Raw genomic sequence first — 19,497 nt, forward strand, 5'->3', positions numbered from 1 at the left:
GTTTTTTTTGTGGTCCAATATATTTGTAGTTCTGTAGGCTTCTTGTATGCTTATAGGTATCTCTTTCTTTAGGTAAGGGAAGTTTTCTTCTATGATACTGTTGAAGATATTTACTGGTCCTTTGAGCTGGGAGTCTTCACTCTCTTCTATACCTATTATCCTTAGGTTTGATATTCTCATTGAGTCCTCAATTTCCTGTATGTTTTGGGCCAGTAGCTTTTTCCGCTTTACATTATCTTTGACAGTTGAGTCGATGATTTCTATGGAATCTTCTGCTCCTGAGATTCTCTCTTCCATCTCTTGTATTCTGTTGGTGAAGCTCGTATCTACAGCTCCTTGTCTCTTCTTTTGGTTTTCTATATCCAGGGTTGTTTCCATGTGTTCTTTCTTGATTGCTTCTATTTCCATTTTTAATTCCATCAACTGTTTGATTTTGTTTTCCTGGAATTCTTTCAGGGATTTTTGTGACTCCTCTCTATGGGCTTCTACTTGTTTATTTATGTTTTCCTGGAATTCTTTTAGGGATTTTTGCGATTCCTCCCTGTAGGCTTCTACTTGCTCTCTAAGGGAGTTCTTCACGTCTTTCTTGAAGTCCTCCAGCATCATGATTAAATATGATTTTGAAACTAGATCTTGCTTTTCTTGTGTTTTTGGATATTCATTGTTTGCTTTGGTGGTAGAATTGGGTTCCGATGATGCCATGTAATCTTGGTTTCTGTTGCTTGGGTTCCTGTGCTTGCCTCTCGCCATCAGATTATCTCTAGTGTTACTTTGTTCTGCTATTTCTGACAGTGGCTAGACTATCCTATAAGCCTGTGTTTCAGGAGTGCTGTAGACCTGTTTTCCTGTTTTCTTTCAGCCAGTTATGGGGACAGAGTGTTCTGCTTTCAGGCGTGTAGTTTTTCCTATCTACAGGTCTTCAGCTGTTCCTGTGGGCCTGTGTCTTGAGTTCACCAGGCAGGTCACTTGCAGCAGAAAAGTTGGTCTTACCTGTGGTCCCGAGGCTCAAGTTTGCTCGTGGGGTGTTGCTTATGAGCTCTTCGTGGCGGCAGCCACCAGGAAGATCTGCGCCGCCCTTTCCAGGAGCTTCCGTGCACCAGGGTTCCAGATGGCGTTTGGTGTTTTCCTCTGGAATCAGTAATGTGTGCGGAGTGCAGTCTCTTCTGGTTTCCCAGGTGTGTCTGCCTCTCTGAAGGTTTAGCTCTCCTTCCCATGGCATTTGGGTGCAGAGAACTCTTTATCTGGTCGGTCCCTTCAGGTTCTGGCGGTGTCTCAGAGGGAGCGGACCTGCTGCTCCTAGGCCCTCCTCTATGGGATCCCAGAGGCCTTATACAGTTTCCTCTTGGGCCAGGGATGTGGGCAGGGGTGGGCAGTGTTGGTGGTCTCTTCCGCTCTGCAGCCTCAGGAGTGCCCACCTGATCAGGGGGTGAGGGCTCTCTCCCATGGGGTTTGGGAGCAGAGAGCTGCTGCGGGCAGGGCTCCTTTCTCTTTTATGTGTATGGCTCGCTTTAAAGAATTTAAACTTTATTATTTTATTTAATTAATATTAACAGAGCAGAGGATCCTCTATTAATATAAAGTCATGCCTATGATAATATAAACACATACTTAACACACTTAACAATACATATCTACACTCAAACTTGAAGTGCTCTGAAGCAATAATACTTAAGTAGGAGAGCAAATATGTATAGAAGCCAATAGAATTAAGTGAGAAATTGTCATTTTATTAAAAAAAAGTGCTATTGTGTGAACAAAAAATACTGTGCTATTTGTAAAAAGCCATATAGCCTTAAATATAAAATGAATTTAAAATGTGACAAATTAACAAGATAGTAAAAAAAATCCAACATGGTACATTTAGAACAATATACTGGTAGGAAAGCAATGACATAAAATACAACTGTATATATACTTATATACTTATCAAACACACACACACACACACACACACACGAGTAAAATAAGAAATGCCATATCAAATCCCAATGAGATTCAAGGAAACAGTGCTTCAGAAATAATTGCTATGTATAAAGAAGCCTTCCTCTGTGGCACTGTATTCTGCCTCACTAGCTGGGATGTCCAGACACTGTTTATGTCCTGGCCCAAAGAAGGCAGAGCAAAGGCCAGAACAGGGGGTCTAGAGCCTGTTTCCTTTCAGGAGTCAGCCACTGTTACATGCTAAACTAGAAATGGAAAGTGGGGTCTGGGATACAGGTTGTAGTTCCAGGTCTCCTCTTTGGGTACAAGCTACCCTCTATGCACCACTTGGAGAGAAAGTCAGGAAGAGGTTCCATAGTCCCTGTTTCCCCTCTGGGGGTCTGCATGCCAGGCAGGATGGGGAAAGTAGAGATCAAGACAACAGCATCCCAGTCCTATTGGGAAGTGGTGTCAAGTAGAGAGAAACACTTTCTTTGGGAGTCTTAGGCTCTTTTAGGTGAAGGCTTTCCACATGGCATTCTTTTTTGCAGTGTTCTGTAAGAGCAAATGGATGTGGTCAGAGGTGATGGTAACTCCAACAGCCATGATCACAATGGGTCTCTGGACATTATTCATGACTTCTGGTGTTCAGGAGTCGGCCATGAGCTGCCACAAACGAAATAACTTGTACTTTTTTCTCGTATTTTATTGGATATTTTATGTATTTACATTTCAAATGTTATCCCCTTTCCCCCCTCTTTCATTCTCTCTCCCCCTCCCCCTGCTTTCATGAAGACGCTCAATGAAGCAGCTCGCCAAGACTATCCTTGCATTTTCATGTTGCTTTACTAGGGTTGGCATTTTTCATATTGCTTTATTGGGGGAGGAGAACATCTATACTAGGGATTATATACTTTTGAGGAATGGGGTGGGGCTATCTGGGAAGAGAAGGCCATTGGCTAAAGGCTAAGGCTGTCTAGATACCTCATTAGCATGGAAAAGAACCACAGGTGCTGTGCAGACTGACTATTGTCCTCTCAGTTGAGTGTCCTGGTCAAGTGTTCCAGAGCAGTGCGGAGACATGCAGAAAGCAGCTGCATGCCTGTGGTCCTCAAAACTTTGAGGCCCCTGGGTTCCATCTCACTCAGTCCCACCAGTCCTTATGCCCACTTGGAGGCACAGCCCACTTGCTCTATATTCCTCAGCACCTGAATGTAGGTTATAGATAGGCAATGTTAAAGAAGCCTAAACATCAAACAAACAAACAAACTAAAGCCCCAAGCAAACTAAAACAAAACAAAAGCACAAAACAAAAACAAAATTCCTGTTTTCTTAGTTTTAACTTTGTCTTGATTTTTCCTTTTATTTGGGGGGTGGGGTGGCATGGACAGATGAATAACCTGGACCCTTGGGTGCTCCCAGAGACTGAGCCACCAACCAAAGAGCAAGCATGGGCTGGACCTAGTCTCCCCTATCCCCACACATATGTAGTAGATATACAGCTTGCTGTTCATGTGGGTCTCCCAGCAACTGGGGGCGGGGTGTGCCTATCCCTAAAGTTGTTAGCTGTCTGTTGAGGCTATTCCCTTAACTGGATTGCTTTCTCTAGCCTCATTAGGGAAAGGATAAGCTGCCTAGCCTTGCAGACTTCGTGTGCCAGAGTGGATTAATACCCAGGAGTCCTCCCTTTCTCAGAAGAATGCGAGTGGTGGAAGGGCCATATGAAGCAAAGACCAAGAAGAGAGGGAGGCTATAGCGATGAAAAATGTATTGGGTAGTGAAAGTGTAAAATCCAATCTGCATTTCCATTTTAGAATGGCTATTCTAACTCTGGCTTTCATTGAGATGGATAGACTTTGGGGCTGGTTAATTTTATTATGTGTTGTTTTTTATTTGCAATTCACTATAATAAGCTTTTACAAATAAGAAAATGCATAACCTTGGAATAGCATATAAACGAACTAATAAACTCAATGTACCCAAAATGCAACCCATTAGTTATTTTGTCCATAGTTGATAGTCCATATCACAAGATTGACACAATTTACTCTTTAAAGAGTATAGAATAAACGATGGATATCTTTTTCAAATGCCTTATTGGGTTTTTCCAGGCTCAATTGAATAACACAAAAGTCATTAAATGTGCCTAAGCTAATGCACAAAAGAAAGAAGAGGCTAAACAACATTTCCATCAGTGACCTGAATTTTTATGCATTTGTATGTTTGTGGTACACATCTAAGTGTGGTCTTCGCTTGCAAGTAGATACATGTGTCTTTGTAGATGCCTGTGTGCATGCATGTTTGAAATGAGGCAGACTTCACTAGAAAAATCACCTAAGTGTTGAAGGTGGTGGAGTAGTATTGACGCCAATTGCCAGCGTCCACATGCAGGTACACTTAAAGACATATAAAAATTAGTATCTAATTCATACATATGAGAAAAATGAAGTATTTGACTTTTGGCATATTACTTTATTTGTTTAATATAATAGATTTCAGTTCAATCATGTTCCTGTATATGCCACATCTTCAATTTTTCTTTCAGGCTGAAAAGTATACCAGTGTATATAAATTTCACGGTTCCACTTTCCATTACCTGTTGATGACTCTCTCTGTTCTGGAATATAAAATAGATTTTCTTTCAGATGAAAAACCTCATTTTTTCTTTATTTGTAGGGAAAGGTGAGCATGGAAAACCATACCCCCTTACTGAAGAGGACCATGATGACTCAGCTTACAGGGAAAATGGCTTCAATATTTTTGTCAGCAACAATATTGCTCTAGAGAGGTCTCTGCCAGACATCCGCCATGCTAAGTGAGTATGAACGTGCCAGCTCAGGGGATTTCTTTGGTTACTATTCTCTGTCACTATTTTTTAATGCACATTACTGTGGCACATATAACCAACATGCCCCACTAATCATTTGGATTTCAACTTTCATGTCTTGTAATGTTACATATGTATAATTAAAATTACATAACTTCATAAATTCTGAAAGATTGTCAACTGTACTGGTTACCTTCTCATTACTGTAATTTTAAAAAATGGCAAATACAAAACAAAACAAATGAACAAACAAAATTAAAGTAAGGGGAATGCTTTATTTGGCTAAGTTTAGGTGATTTAGCTTAGGGCAGCAAAAAGAGATCTGCTCATGGGGACAGCCTGCAGCTATAGAGGAGTCAGAGTGGGCCTCTTCACAAAGGTAGTGTGTGCATCTGACCAGCAGGGACATGGACACCTCTAAGTGAGCCCCAAGCAGAGTTGAGGCAGGAAATTGAACCAGGAGGTAAAGTGTAAGGTCTACCTCCAGTAATCCATTTCTTCTACCTAAACCCTACCTCCTAAAAGTTATACAACATCCGGAAACAACACCACCACTGGAGATCAAATGTTCAAATGCAGGAGTCTGTGACATGCATTTTGAATTTAAACCGTAACATAGTCCCTAAAAAATAATACATTTTCATTACCTATATTATAATCATCTAAAACAAAATAGCCTTTCTAAAATTCGTTGTTATTATGGATTGGAGATAAACATTTTTCCTGGTTGTTGATGTTACCAGAACTGTCTTTGGGTATTCATCTTCTTTTTTTATCCGATATTTCATTTGTTAACATTTCAAAATTATCCCTGTTGGGATGGAAATCCCGGCTCTAGTCTGAACAAACCACACCAGGCTAAATGCAATCTCATGTGAAAGAGGTTTATTGGGATGGAGGAGAAAAAGTGATGGTGAGAGAGGGAGAAGAGAGAAAGAGAAGAGAGAAAAGAGAAGAGAGAGAAAGAGAAGGGGACAGAAAAGGTCTGTTTTTGATTTGAACTGCTCCCAGGTGAAGTTGGGAGCTGGACCAAAGGTATGCTGGGAGTCTGTTGCCATGGCAACAGATGCACAAGTGACATCACAGCTGGAGGTGAAAGCAGTTCCTAATACCAACAATCCCCTTTCCCAGTTTCCTCCTCTCCCATACCTCTATGCCTTGTTTCTGTGAGGATGCTCCCCCTCCCACCCACCCACTCCCACCTCAACACTCTCCATTCCCCTGCACTGGAGAAACAAGGATATGCACCTTCAACGGACTGCTTTCTTAGGCTAGTTGTACTTATCCCCATATATACTTAAAATGAGTGATTACATGGTCATAGTTCCTTTTTCAATTTCCTGTCACTTTATGAACTACTTGTGGTTTTACAAATGACAGTGAGTTATGTTTATTGAACTATAGTTAAAAGTATTATGAATTAAACGAAGAATGATGCTGCATGGTATCCTCCGTAATCTACCACTCTTTCCTGACCTCTACCTTATTCATACATTTTTCATTTTAATGGGGGTGGGGCATGGATTCTTTTGTGGTTTACTGGTAGCTTAAGCAAAGCCAAAAGAATGTCACAACTTGAGAAGTGAATAGGATTTTCAACACCTTAGCCTAGATTCAACTACACTGGTGCTTCCCACCTCAATGTCCTTTCACACACACTTGTATGAGAGAGGGGGTTGGAAATGGAGGAAGGAAAGAAGGGAGGGAGGAAGAAAGGAAGAAGGGGAGCAGGAAGGCAGGGAGGGAGGGAGTTAGGGAGAAAACCAATGAAAGTAAGATAAACCACAAAAAAAGAAAGAAAGAAATTAGAGCCACAAATTAAGTGAGAGTTGTAAATAAGTAAAACACAGCATTTTGATAATTAACCCTTAAAAAGAAAATTATCATATGATCATATGCATTAGGGGCTTTATTTTCTGTCCATTGTTAATTCTTTAATTTATTTGGCAAATATAAAAATTACTGGCTTTCTCATTAGAATCTGTGTTAAATTATATTTCCTAATATTCTGAAGTAGAGGATTAATGTGAAGAGCTAATAAATTTTTTCCTAAGAGAAAAGTCTATATACTGCCTTTTATCTATATAAATTATATCGAGGTTGTCCACAACTACCTTTAGTGGTTCCCACTGACCAAAATTTTTCCTTCATATGAGAAATTATATTATCTAATGTTTCTCTATTAAAGATGATTAAGCTGTATTATAGGCATCAAAACATGCTCAGACAATAATTTTCTTTTATTTCCCTTCTCCCCACCACTCAATTTCAAACCTACTGAAGAATATTCCAGGGGAAAGTGTTATGATTAGAAATAGGAGCAGACAGACTGTTCTTTTCAGAACATATTTTTAGTGTAACCTCAATCTTGGAATTAAAAAAATAGATGCATACTACTGAAAGTAAAAACAATACTGTTTTTAAATTTTATTATGTCCACTGAAGTGAAATTATCAACAAGATATTATTCTAAATGTTGAGGAAGGAAACTGAAACTGGATCCTGAAAAGGGCCAAATGCCATAGAATAAAATGATATCAAATAAAAAGTCAAAGCAAATGCTAGCAGAGGCAGTATATTGGGGCGGTGTTTAACGATGACCAGAATGACAGCTTAGCTGGATTTCAGTCCATATCTGATTCTGAAAAGGGCAACGAGTGAACCCTGCTGCTCCCCTGACTTAGTCAGAGTCTCACTTGAAGAAATACACAAGCCTCGCAGAGTGCACACTGATGAAAATCCATGCTTCCGATTTCTGTGCTTCTTAAATGGATGGATTTGACAGTAACACTGTCCAATAGTCTGTGCGGGAGAAAAAAAGAATTAGAGATCAATGCAGCACATATTTCAGGGTTCTTCCTGTAATTATTCTGCAGTTAACTGAGCACACTTTGTTTATGTGGACTCAGTGGTAAAACTGGGTGCAAGATTTGTGTGATTTTGAAACAAAATAATTAAAAGAAACTTTCTACCATTTCAGAGTCCCAGAAGGAAAGGGTTCTGTTCTTTTACTGTTTTTTTCAGGGCTTTAAAAATATTGTGTGATAATATTATAGTGCAGGTATTTTTTAGGTGTTCTTTTATTTTGTTTGTTTGTTGTTGTTTGGGTCTTTTGTGTGTCTTTTGTTTAGCTTATTCTTCATAAGCTCACCGAATGTATGCTTCTGGTCATCCTCTTTAGGTCATGCTTCTGTTCTAGGAGGTTTGCTAGGGTTAGTCTACACTATTGTTTACACTGAAGAATATTCACCTTAGAAATATCAGTCTGCATAGCCATCTTCCTTATTTTCCGCATTTCAGTAGTTCTCACTAGTATCAAAGCTGACAGTCAGCTTTGGGTGTCTACATCATAGAAAATAATAGATATGTCACAGGCAATTATAGACTCGTCTTAGAACCGGATGAAGTCAAAAGACAGTGGGCAATAACTTGAATTGTGCTTATTTCCTAGTATTTAAATTACATCGAGATCTTTTTCTTTTAGGTTTTTAAAATCATTTTTTTTATTTTTTATCATCTCCCTGTTTTTCAGACAGTTAGTTTACAGTATCTGTGCTTTGGTATTATCCAAGCTTTCTCTACTTTTTCCATGCCATTGATCTATATGTCGTCAAGCTGTAATCTATATAAAATCTGTATAGTTTTAACCACCCACCTCCTTATCATGTCTGTTGGATCATTATCTAGAATCTGTCCTTTTTATCTTCTGTTTTTATTTTACTTTATACAGTGCTGATAAGATATGAAGGCAGTTGTGTTACAGATGTTCTTTCAGTAGCTATCTTAAGGGTTGACTTCACAGAGCACATTTTAAGTTTTCCCCACCAGAATATTCATTGTGCCTTACATATTTAGATGCCTACCTGACATATCACATATATGTTTTGTAGTACTTAGAGCATCTTATCTAATGTCCAATTAAGAAAGTAAAAAATTAAGAAATCCACGTGAATTCAAAATATAAAATAAGGAAGACATGTATAAATTATGGAAGATTAATCTATCTAGAAAAAAATGTGCTGCTAAATTTCTGCATAAATATTTAAATATTTAAGAAGGATTGAAGAATTTGTTAGCAAGTGCTTCTTCCTTGGCAAAATCAAATCCAACCATTATTATCATAAACATGATTTGGAGCATGATATAATTAATTTATGAGAAAAAAATCAAATGTAAAAAGAGAGGAGTTGGCTCTCTTGAAATGTCCTTGCCCACTGGTGGATACATAAGGGCCTTTTATTAAGCACTTTTCACTCCCACAGTACTTGTGATTAGCCAGACATGAAAACTTTCTTATTCTTCCGTTGATTATTTTAGTGTGTGTGTGTGTGTGTGTGTGTGTGTGTGTGTGTGTGTGTGTGTTTGAGATGGGAGATGGTGTGTGCTTATGCCACTAGGCACTTGTAGAAATCACAGGATAACTTGCAGGATGCAAAGGCTACCTCGCATCTTTCTTTCCACTAAATGGGTCCCAGGGATCTAACTTTGGTGCCAGCCTTGGCTGTAAGTGCCTTTACCTGCTGAGCTATCTAGCCAGTTTTAACACTGTTTCTCAGTAATCTCCAATTTGTTTCCCAGAGAGAGAAATACATGAAATAAAGAGATATGAAAGCCTCTAATAATGAGAATTGTATAAGATAGCATCAGATTCATATAAATGAGTGATTGGTATGTTAAGTACGTTTGATGCTTTAAAAACAAGTACAGATTTTTATATGAATCTCCATGAATGTGTTTGTTACTTAAGTTCGTTTCTTGTAAGGTGGCTGAATATCTAGAACATTTTTAAATTGCAATTGTCTTACCCTACTTCATGGCTTTTCCAATTTTTATTCTCTTATTTCATACAACGGAGTTTCTCTGGATAGGAATAGTTTTAGCTTCATGGCTTTGTCAATAAATGGAATATGGAGTATTGAGAGAAGACTTTGTGAAATCTCATCTCCTGAGAAAACGCAGGAGCATTGTACAAGTCTTGGGTCATGTGATGGCTTTCGGTACTATTACAGTTATCTCACACAAGTATATCACAGTCATGTCATCTGGACTATTTCAGAAGCATTTGAGAGATTGTCCCAAAAGTAATTTTTATTAAAATAGTGCCTTTTAAGATTGCAGTTCTGTTGATAAGAACAGTTCTGGTGTGAGTCAAGGTTAATATCTAGTCCTGAGTTCCAGAATGAGGAACATTCGGCCTCCATGGCACAACCTTCTTTGATATGAGGCAACTACAGATATGAAGGTATTGTGCTCAGAGTTCAGAATTCAACAACAGGTCTCTGCCTGCAAGAGGGGCTCAAATCAGAAAGCATGGGACAGCATGGTATGCTCACAGTGCCATGCCCAGCAGTCACAGCTGTTCAGGTATGTCCTGGAATAATATCTGGCAAGGTTCAGAAAGAGTAAGTGTATCCATCACACAGTGCCTTGCCTATTGGAACATCTGTTAGGAAAGGATTCTCCTACCCTGACAAAGAACTCAGTATGTTCCTTCTATACACAATAAAGAATTTGTGAGTGTAGTCAGAACTTAGGGTAAACTTTTGACCTTTTAGTATTCTATAGCTTAAACATCCTTCCCTATTGAAAGGGATGTTACATAGAACAGACATGACTTCTTCAGTTTATATACTGAAGTTGAAAAGCTCAGTTTTCCTCTCTTATTAACCTGCTATACTGTGGATGCACTCTTCTTTCCTGCCCCTGACTACAGATGAAGATAACTGAGTCCATGTCTGCCAAGGAGTTGCAGCATAATCTACTTGGGGTTTTTAGTTAATTGTTTATTGTTTATTTGTTTCCAACGATGATGCTTCATTAAGCTCCTCTCAAACTATTTACCTTGCTTATTTTCATTTACATAAAATGTACAATATGAAAAACAAATTAGCTCTAACTCTAAATTCAAACTTCCATTATATAATTAAATTAGTGGGTTAATTTTAGTTTAAGAAATAATAGATATGTTTTCCACCTTTTTTTAAGATTTAGTCAATATGCTTGAAATATTTATTTTAATTATATATTTAAAACGTGATGTTTGACTCTTCAATACCAAAACTTATTCACAGAAATATTTCAATATAACTAGCCAAAAATTACAAGAATAATATTTTTATTTCCAATTTTAGTTAGTTTCAGCACGTTATGACTGGTAACAGCAACACTCATTTCATGTTCCTATGGTGGCGAGCATGTGAAGTTCATTAATTACTTTCATTTGGTGAGCTCATAAGAAAATTCAGCATCATAATAAACTAATATGCCTCTTCCTGTACTCTAGTCAGGTGTAATACTGTCAGAGTGTAAGGTGGAAAATTTGTTTAATTTTTATCAAATGGTATTCCAATTAAGAGCATTTCAAAACGTTAAGTTAAACTAAAAAAATCAATAAAGGTCCTTGGTCCTGTGAAGGCTTCCCCAGTGTAGAAGAATGCCAGGATGTTAAAATGGGAGTAGGCAGGTGGGAGGGAGAACATTCTCATAGAAGCAGAGGGAGTGGGGAGAGTATGGGAGTAGGATGGGGAAGCCGAAATATTTAAAATGTAAATACATAAAATACTCAAGAAAAATAAAATTTAAAAAATGAGGGGGGGAGGGGGATGAAGCCAAGAAGGGCTCTTTGTTTCAGCCTGTTAGTGGGAAAGCTGTGTACACCAAAAAATTAAACAAACAAACAAACCTTTTAGGAATTGCCTAGTAGCTTCAGGCTTCTATCTGTTGCATTTTGAGCTTTTAGTTAACTTACAAAAAGAATCAATAAAAGATCTAAACGTTTGTATGAGTGTGAGAAAGAGTCTCATCTTGAATTCCGTAAGGGAAGAGTACAGATGTCATACATGGCTGCACCTGCCTGTGATCCTAAGGTTTGAAAATCTGAGAGCAGAACTGGAGGGTTGGACCGAGAGAGAAATCTAAGCAAGGCTTTTAAGATGTAGAGAAGAAATTGAATTTTTTTCTATAAATGTTAACATAGCAACCATAACTCCAATTTCACTATTTAATTTTACTCACTCCAGAAGTTTGCAGATGTGAAAAGGCAGTGCTAAAGACTGTAACTTACAAAACAAATGTGGGTCCAAGAAACCTTTGTTATTCTAAAGGAAATGGTAGACTTCATTTATAAACTAGTGAGTCATGTAATCTTAAGTTATTTTACAGTTGTCAGATGAGTTATAATACAGTGGTAAAATTTTATTGATGAGTGTGTTAAAGACCATGAAAAAACATACATACTTAGTATGAAGTCAACTTTAAAGGGTGCACATACTACTCTTTTAACATAATTATGCATCAAAATTGAATCATCAATAACTAATAACAGGTAAGTTTTTTTAATGGAGATAAAAATATTCTTCACATTTTACAGTAATATTTTTAAATATATAATGTAATGTTCCAAATTTCTGAAAAATTTATAGATCATTATAGTTAGTTTTTATTTTTTAAAAAATCTTCCTCAATGCAATTTATAATTGCATTAAAATTCATAATATTGATAAAAATAAATTTATATTTCCATATATATACACATATATATAGTTGCCATTTTATTATAACAAAGAGCGCGTTAAGCATCTGAGTGACAAGCACTAATGTGTGTGTTAGTAAGATAAATCACCCAAAGATTGACTTCTGGTATGCAAGCTTAGGGTATTTTTATTGGCCTGATCCCCAGTGAACCGGAGGAAAACCACTTTCAGAACAAATATGTTTTAATGCTCTCAAAATGGTCCCAAAGAGGAAGAGAATTAACATCTATTCAAGAAACCTGTTGAGCTTTGTTAGGAAAGAAAAAATAACAAATTTTAAAGAGATATTTATACTCCAAGCCTGTTATCCTTCCAGCTGCCAGCTCAGCAAGCCAGAGTTCAGTGTACACTGCCAGAGAACAGTTCACTGGCCTGCCTCTGACCATGCACCCAGTCAGGATTGTGCCCTGGGAGACACAGTGCTTCAGTTTTTCTAACAGTTTTCTTTTCCTGCTCGCTGAAGGTGAAACTTTGTACTCCAAGCAGAGAGGCAGGCGCTCTGATGCTCTTGGGCATCACTCTGAAAGCAGAAACTCTCCTGGCATGCCGCTTGCTTCAATCCTAGTTGCATTTTCCATAAATGTGATAAGATTTCCTGTGAGCAGAGCAGCTGCTGGACCCTCTCCCTGAGACCTTGGCCTCCAAAACAGTGTCATCCTTCGGATCTTGGTATGTCCCCAACCCCTACTTCCTCTGAAGATCCCTCCTCTTGAGGGAGTCTCAGGCCATCTAATAATTTGTGTCTCTGGGTTGGGGATTTAGCTCAGTGGTAGAGCGCTTGCCTAGCAACCGCAAGGCCCTGGGTTCAGTCCCCAGCTCCGAAAAAAAAGAAAACAACTTCTTTGCAACAAAACAGAAATTATAACATCTCAATATACTCTGACAAAGACTAGAGATTGTAGTGGAAACCACCTGGAAGGCAGCCAGTGTTTTTTACAAAGATGTAGCCATATCTGCAGACAATACTTGTCAGGAAAGAAGTGAAGAACCAGAAGACTTGGAAGAGTCCTGAATTAAGAACATACGCCCAAATCTGAGTATATCAATAAACCCAGAGATGGCCTCATGCTGGGAACAATTGAAATTGTTGTTGTTGTTGTCGTCGTCGTCATCGTTGTTGTTTTATGCTTGTTCCATATGTGTGTATTTTTTAGCAAGAGAAAACAAATGATGCTGTGTAAAGACAGAGATAGAGGATGGAAAAGAGTACAATACAAATATATTGTATGAAATTCTCAGAATAAACAGCTATGCAACTTTTGTCTTCAAAAGAGACAAAACTGTAATAGCTTCATCTGTAGAATGATATATATTGCAAGATTCCAAGATATTATATTAATAAAAAAACAAGCAAGCAGCCAAAGAGGGTTTATTGAAACTGCAAGCTATTCCTGTTCTGGAAAGGGAATAAGCCAAGCATCCCCTCCTGGTTATCAACACAAGGGCCATAGTACAGAATTGGAAAAAAGTAGACTTCTCTAAAATAATCAGGTCAATTATTAAGAATTAAACCAGAAGTTCTAATAAACTTGGTGTGTGTAGAAACATTAGCATTCATAATGTGATATTAATATGTCTAGATTTTAACATACTAAGAAGCACACAGAAAATCAAAATAGTAAAATATAGTGTACACACACACACACACACAGCAGGGGGAGGGAGAGAAAGGGAGAAGGAGAGGGAGAGGGAGAGGGAGAGAAAGAGAGAGAGAGAGAGAGAGAGAGAGACATACTACATGGAGACGAGGAGAAAGGTCCATTAGTGAAGTACATTCTACATGAGCATGAGGATCTGAGTTCAGATTCCATACAAACTCTATACAGAGAAATATATATTTGTATCCCCAGTAATGAGAAGAGGGTGGGTTGAGGGGGCCCTCAGGCTTCTTCGCCAACCATTCTGGCTGAATGGTTCAAGTCAAGATTTAGGGAGAAACCTGCCATAGCATGTACTTTCTACCAACCTGCTTTAAGCTCTGGGTAGATCATGCTACCAGCCACTGCCCTTGGATCAAGACATATACAAACACACACACACACACACACACACACACACACAAGCTTATTTTCAATATCCTTTTTAGTTCAACGATTGGGTACTTCTAGGCCTCCTGAAGCTAATGTGCCATTACTTTCACTCCCAGCTCAACACTGTTAAGTCCGCCCTCAACTTAGCTGCTTAGTTACCTCTAGTCCTAGCTCAACACCTCTAAATCTGCTCTCAACTGAGTTGCCTGGTTATCTTCTCTTTGCTGAGCACCCTACATCTGCCCTCAGCTTAGTTACATCCTCCCTGCTACCCCAGGCTCAATCAGGAAAGTGGCCAGTGGCCACTCCATCCAAATCTCACATGGCTCAAGGCTCTCCCTCCTTCAGTAGCATGAAAAAATTAACTTTCCTCCTCTCATGTCTGTTAACTTGCCTGCTAGAATCAAGATGTCTCTTCCACTTAGCAATTAGCCAGTAACATCTTTATTGATCAACCAAGAACCAATTGGGGAATAGTCTTCAGTGTTCACATGCAGATTCCTGATCAAGGCATCAGAACCACTCCCTACAACCTGCCTCAAAACAAATATGGTGAGGAATAGTGGAAGAGAACACTTACCTAGACATGTTGTGAATGTGTGTGCAAATTCATACACATACACACTCATACATACTCATATGTATACTGATATAATAGAAACACACACATGCACATGTAGCCAAGAAATACAAGTTTTCCATAAGAGATAGTAGAGGTTGTATGTAACAGAAAAAACAGATTGAACTACTCACTTTCAATATAATGGCAAAGCTAAAAAAAATAAAAAATAAAGAAAAGTTACCAATGAAACAGGAAAGAATGTTGTAAAACGACATCAAATAGAAAATACTTATGATTAAATGGAAATTACAAGCTATAGAAAAGAACTAAAAATAGCTAAGTTAAAAAACGTCTTAGAGAATCTTAACAGAAGACTATAAGTTATGTAATAAAGAAATGATGAAGTTGAATATAAATAGAGATTATTTTAAAATTCAAAAGAATTCTCTGAAGAAAGTCAAACAACCCTGGATATAGAAAACCAAAGGCAGAGACAAGGAGCCGTAGATACAAGCATCACCAACAGAATACAAGAGATAGAAGAGAGAATCTCAGGAGCAGAAGATTCCATAGAAATCATCGAAACAATGGTCAAAGAAAATGTAAAACAGAAAAAGATACTGGTGCAAAACATACAGGAAATCCAGGACTCAATGAGAAGATCAAACCAAAGGATAATAGGCATAGAAGAGAGTGAAGACTCCCAGCTCAAAGAACCAGTAAATATCTTTTAAAAAATCATAGAAAATTTCCCTAACCTAAAGAAAGAAATGCCCATAAAAATACAAGAAGACTACAGAACCCCAAATAGATTGGACGAAAAAAGAAATTCCTCCCATCACATAATAGTCAAAACACCAAATGCACAAAACAAAGAAAGAATGTTAAAAGCAGTAAAGGAAAAAGTTCAAGTAACATATAAAGGCAGACCTATCAGAATCACACCAGACTTCTCACCAGAGAATAAAAAAGCCAGAAGATCCTGGAGAGATGTCATATAGACCCTAAGAGAACACAAATGCCAGCCCAGGTTACTGTATCCTGCAAAACTCTCAATTAACATAGATTGAATACCAAGATATTCCATGACAAAACCAAATTTACATAATATCATTCTACAAATCCAGCACTACAAAGGATAATAAATGGCAAAGCCCAACATAAGGAGACAAGCTACACCCTAGAAGAAGTAAGAAACTAATTGTGGTGGCAACAAAACAAAGAGAAGAAAAGCACACAAACATAATCTCACATCCAAATATGAATATAACAGGAAGCAATATCACTATTCCTTAATATCTCTCAACATCAATGGTCTAAATTCCGCAATAAAAAGACATAGATTAACAAACTGGATATGCAATGAGGACCCTGCATTCTGCTGCCTACAGGAAACACACCTCAGAGACAAAGACAGAAACTACCTCACAGTAAAAGGCTGGAAAACAACTTTCCAAGCAAATGGTCTGAAGAAGGAAGCTGGAGTAGCCATTCTAATATCGAATAAAATCGATTTTCAACTGGAAGTCATCAAAAAAGATAAGGAAGGACACTTCATGTTCATCAAAGGAAAAATCCACCAAGATGAACTCTCAATCCTAAATATCTATGCCCCAAATACAAGGGCACCTACATACGTAAAAGAAACCTTACTAAAGCTCAAAACACACATTGCACCTCACACAATAATAGTGGGAGATTTCAACACCCCACTCTCATCAATGGACAGATCATGGAAACAGAAATTAAACAGTGATGTCGACAGACTAAGAGAAGTCATGAGCCAAATGGACTTAACGGATATTTATAGAACATTCTATCCTAAAAGAAAAGGATATACCTTCTTCTCACCATCGCATTGTACTTTCTCCAAAATTGACCATATAATTGGTCATAAAACAGGCCTCAATAGATACAGAAAGATAGAAATAATCCCATGTGTTCTATCAGAATACCGCGCGCTAAAGCTGGTCTTCAACAACAATAAGAGAAGAATGCCCGCCCACATATACGTGGAACTTGAACAAAGCTCTACTCAATGATAACCTGGTCAAGGAAGAAATAAGGAAAGAAATTAAAGCCTTCTTAGAATTTAATAAAAATGAAGGTACAACATACCCAAACTTATGGGACACAATGAAAGCTGTGCTAAGAGGAAAACTCATAGCTCTGAGCGCCTGCAGAAAGAAACAGGAGAGAGCATATATCAGCAGCTTGACAGCACACCTAAAAGCTCTAGAACAAAAAGAAGCAAATACACCCAGTAGGAGGAGAAGGCAGGAAATAATCAAACTCAGAGCTGAAATCAACCAAGTAGAAACAAAAAGGACTATACAAAGAATGAACAGAACCAAAAGTTGGTTCTTTGAGAAAATCAACAAGATAGATAAACCCTAAGCCAGATTAACGAGAGGACACAGAGAGTATGTCCAAATTACAAAATCAGAAATGAAAAGGGAGACATAACTACAGAATCAAAGGAAATTCAAAGAATCATCAGATCCTACTAAAAAAGCCTATATTCAACAAAACTTGAAAATCTGGAGGAAATAGACAATTTCCTAGATGGATACCACATACTAAAGTTAAATCAGGAACAGGTAAACCATTTAAACAACCCCATAACTCATAAAGAAATACAAGTAGTCATTAAAACTCTCCCAACCAAAAAGAGCCCAAGTCCAGATGGGTTCAGCCTAGAATTATATCAGACCTTCGTAGAAGACCTCATACGAATATTATCTAAAGTATTCCTCAAAATTGAAACAGATGGATCCCTATCGAATCCCTTCTATGAAACCACAATTACTTTTATACTTAACCACACAAAGACCTAACAAAGAAAGAGAACTTCAGACCAATTTTCCTTATGAATATCAAGGCAAAAATACTCAATAGAATTCTGGCAAACCAAATCCAAGAGCACATCAAAACAATCATCCATCATGATCAAGTAGGCTTCATCCCAGGCATGCAGGGATGGTTTAATATATGGAAAACCATCAACATAATCCACTATATAAACAAACTGAAAGATAAAAACCACATGATCATTTCATTAGGTGGTGAGAAAGCATTTGACAAAACTCAATACCCCTTCATGATAAATGTCCTAGAAAGAATAGGAATTCAAGGCCCATACCTAAACATAGTAAAAGCCATATACAGCAAACCAGTAGCTAACATTAAACTAAATGGACAGAAACTTGAAGCAATCCCACTAAAATCAGGAACTAGACAAGGTTGCCCACTCTCTCCCTACTTATTCAATATAGTTCTTGAAGTTCTAGCCAGAGCAATCAGACAACAAAAGGAGATCAAGGGGATACAGACTGGAAAAGAAGAGGTCAAAATATCACTATTTGCAGATGATATGATAGTATATTTAAGTGATCCCAAAAATTCCACCAGAGAACTACAAAACCTGATAAACACCTTCAGCAACGTGACTGGATATAAAATTAACTCAAATAAATCAGTAGCCTTCCTCTACACAAAAGAGACACAAGCCGAGAAAGAAATTAAGGAAACGAAATCCTTCATAATAGTCCCAAATAATATAAAATACCTCGGTGTGACTTTACCCAAGCAAGTGAAAGATCTGTATGATAAGAACTTCAAGCCTCTGAAGAACGAATTGAAGAAGATCTCAGAAGATGGAAAGATCTCCCATGCTCATGGATTGACAGGATGAATATAGTAAAAATGGCCATTTTACCAAAAGTGATCTACAGATTCAATGCAATCCCCATCAAAATTCCAATCCAATTCTTCAGAGAGCTAGACAGAACAATTTGCAAATTCATCTGGAATAACAAAAAACCCAGGATAGCTAAAAGGATCCTCAAAAATAAAAGGACTTCCAGGGGAATCACTATCCCTGAACTCAAGCAGTATTACAGAGCAATAGTGATAAAAACGACATGGTACTGGTACAGAGACAGACAGAATTGAAGACCCAGAAATGAACCCATACACCTATGGTCACTTGATTTTTGACAAAGGTGCCAAAACCATCCAATGGAAAAAAGATCGCATTTTCAGCAAATGGTGATGATTCTACTGGAGTTCAGCATCAATTCATGCTTATCACCCTGTCCAAAGCTTAAGTCCAAGTGGATCAAGGACTTCCACATCAAACCAGATACAGTCAAACTAACAGAAGAAAAAGTGGGAAAGAATCTCGAACACATGGGCACTGGAGAAAATTTCCTGAACAAAACACCAATGGCTTATGCTCTAAGATCAAGCATCGACAAATGGGATCTCATAAAACTGCAAGCTTCTGTAAGGCAAAGGACACTGTGGTTAGGACAAAATGACAACCAGCAGATTGGGAAAAGATCTTTACCAATCCAACAACTGATAGAGGGCTTATATCCAAAATATACAAAGAACTCAAGAAGTTAGACTGCAGGGAGACAAATAACCCTATTAAAAATGGGGTTCAGAGCTAAACAAAGAATTCACATATCAGTGGTATGCACTCATTGATAAGTGGATATTAGCCCAAATGCTGGAATTACCCTAGATGCACAGAACACATGAAGCTCAAGAAGGTGACCAAAATGTGAATGCTTCACTCCTTCTTTAAAAGGGGAACAAGAATACCCTTGGGAGGGAATA

At 37.9% G+C, this 19,497-nt stretch overlaps 1 protein-coding gene across 2 annotated transcripts in view; it reads left to right on the forward strand.

Annotated features, from left to right (window-relative positions):
- The window catches only part of Galntl6 (polypeptide N-acetylgalactosaminyltransferase-like 6), a 1,251,036-nt gene that overhangs the window by 524,105 nt on the left and 707,434 nt on the right, over positions 1 to 19,497 (forward strand). For both annotated transcript variants that reach the window (XM_017600182.3, NM_001135756.1), the window contains one exon: positions 4,597 to 4,735. In XM_017600182.3, the coding sequence (XP_017455671.1) occupies positions 4,597 to 4,735 (139 nt within the window). The remainder of the gene's footprint in view (positions 1 to 4,596; positions 4,736 to 19,497) is intronic.

The sequence above is a fragment of the Rattus norvegicus genome, chromosome 16 (genome assembly GCF_036323735.1).
Source record: "Rattus norvegicus strain BN/NHsdMcwi chromosome 16, GRCr8, whole genome shotgun sequence".
NCBI classification, from domain to species: domain Eukaryota; kingdom Metazoa; phylum Chordata; class Mammalia; order Rodentia; family Muridae; genus Rattus; species Rattus norvegicus.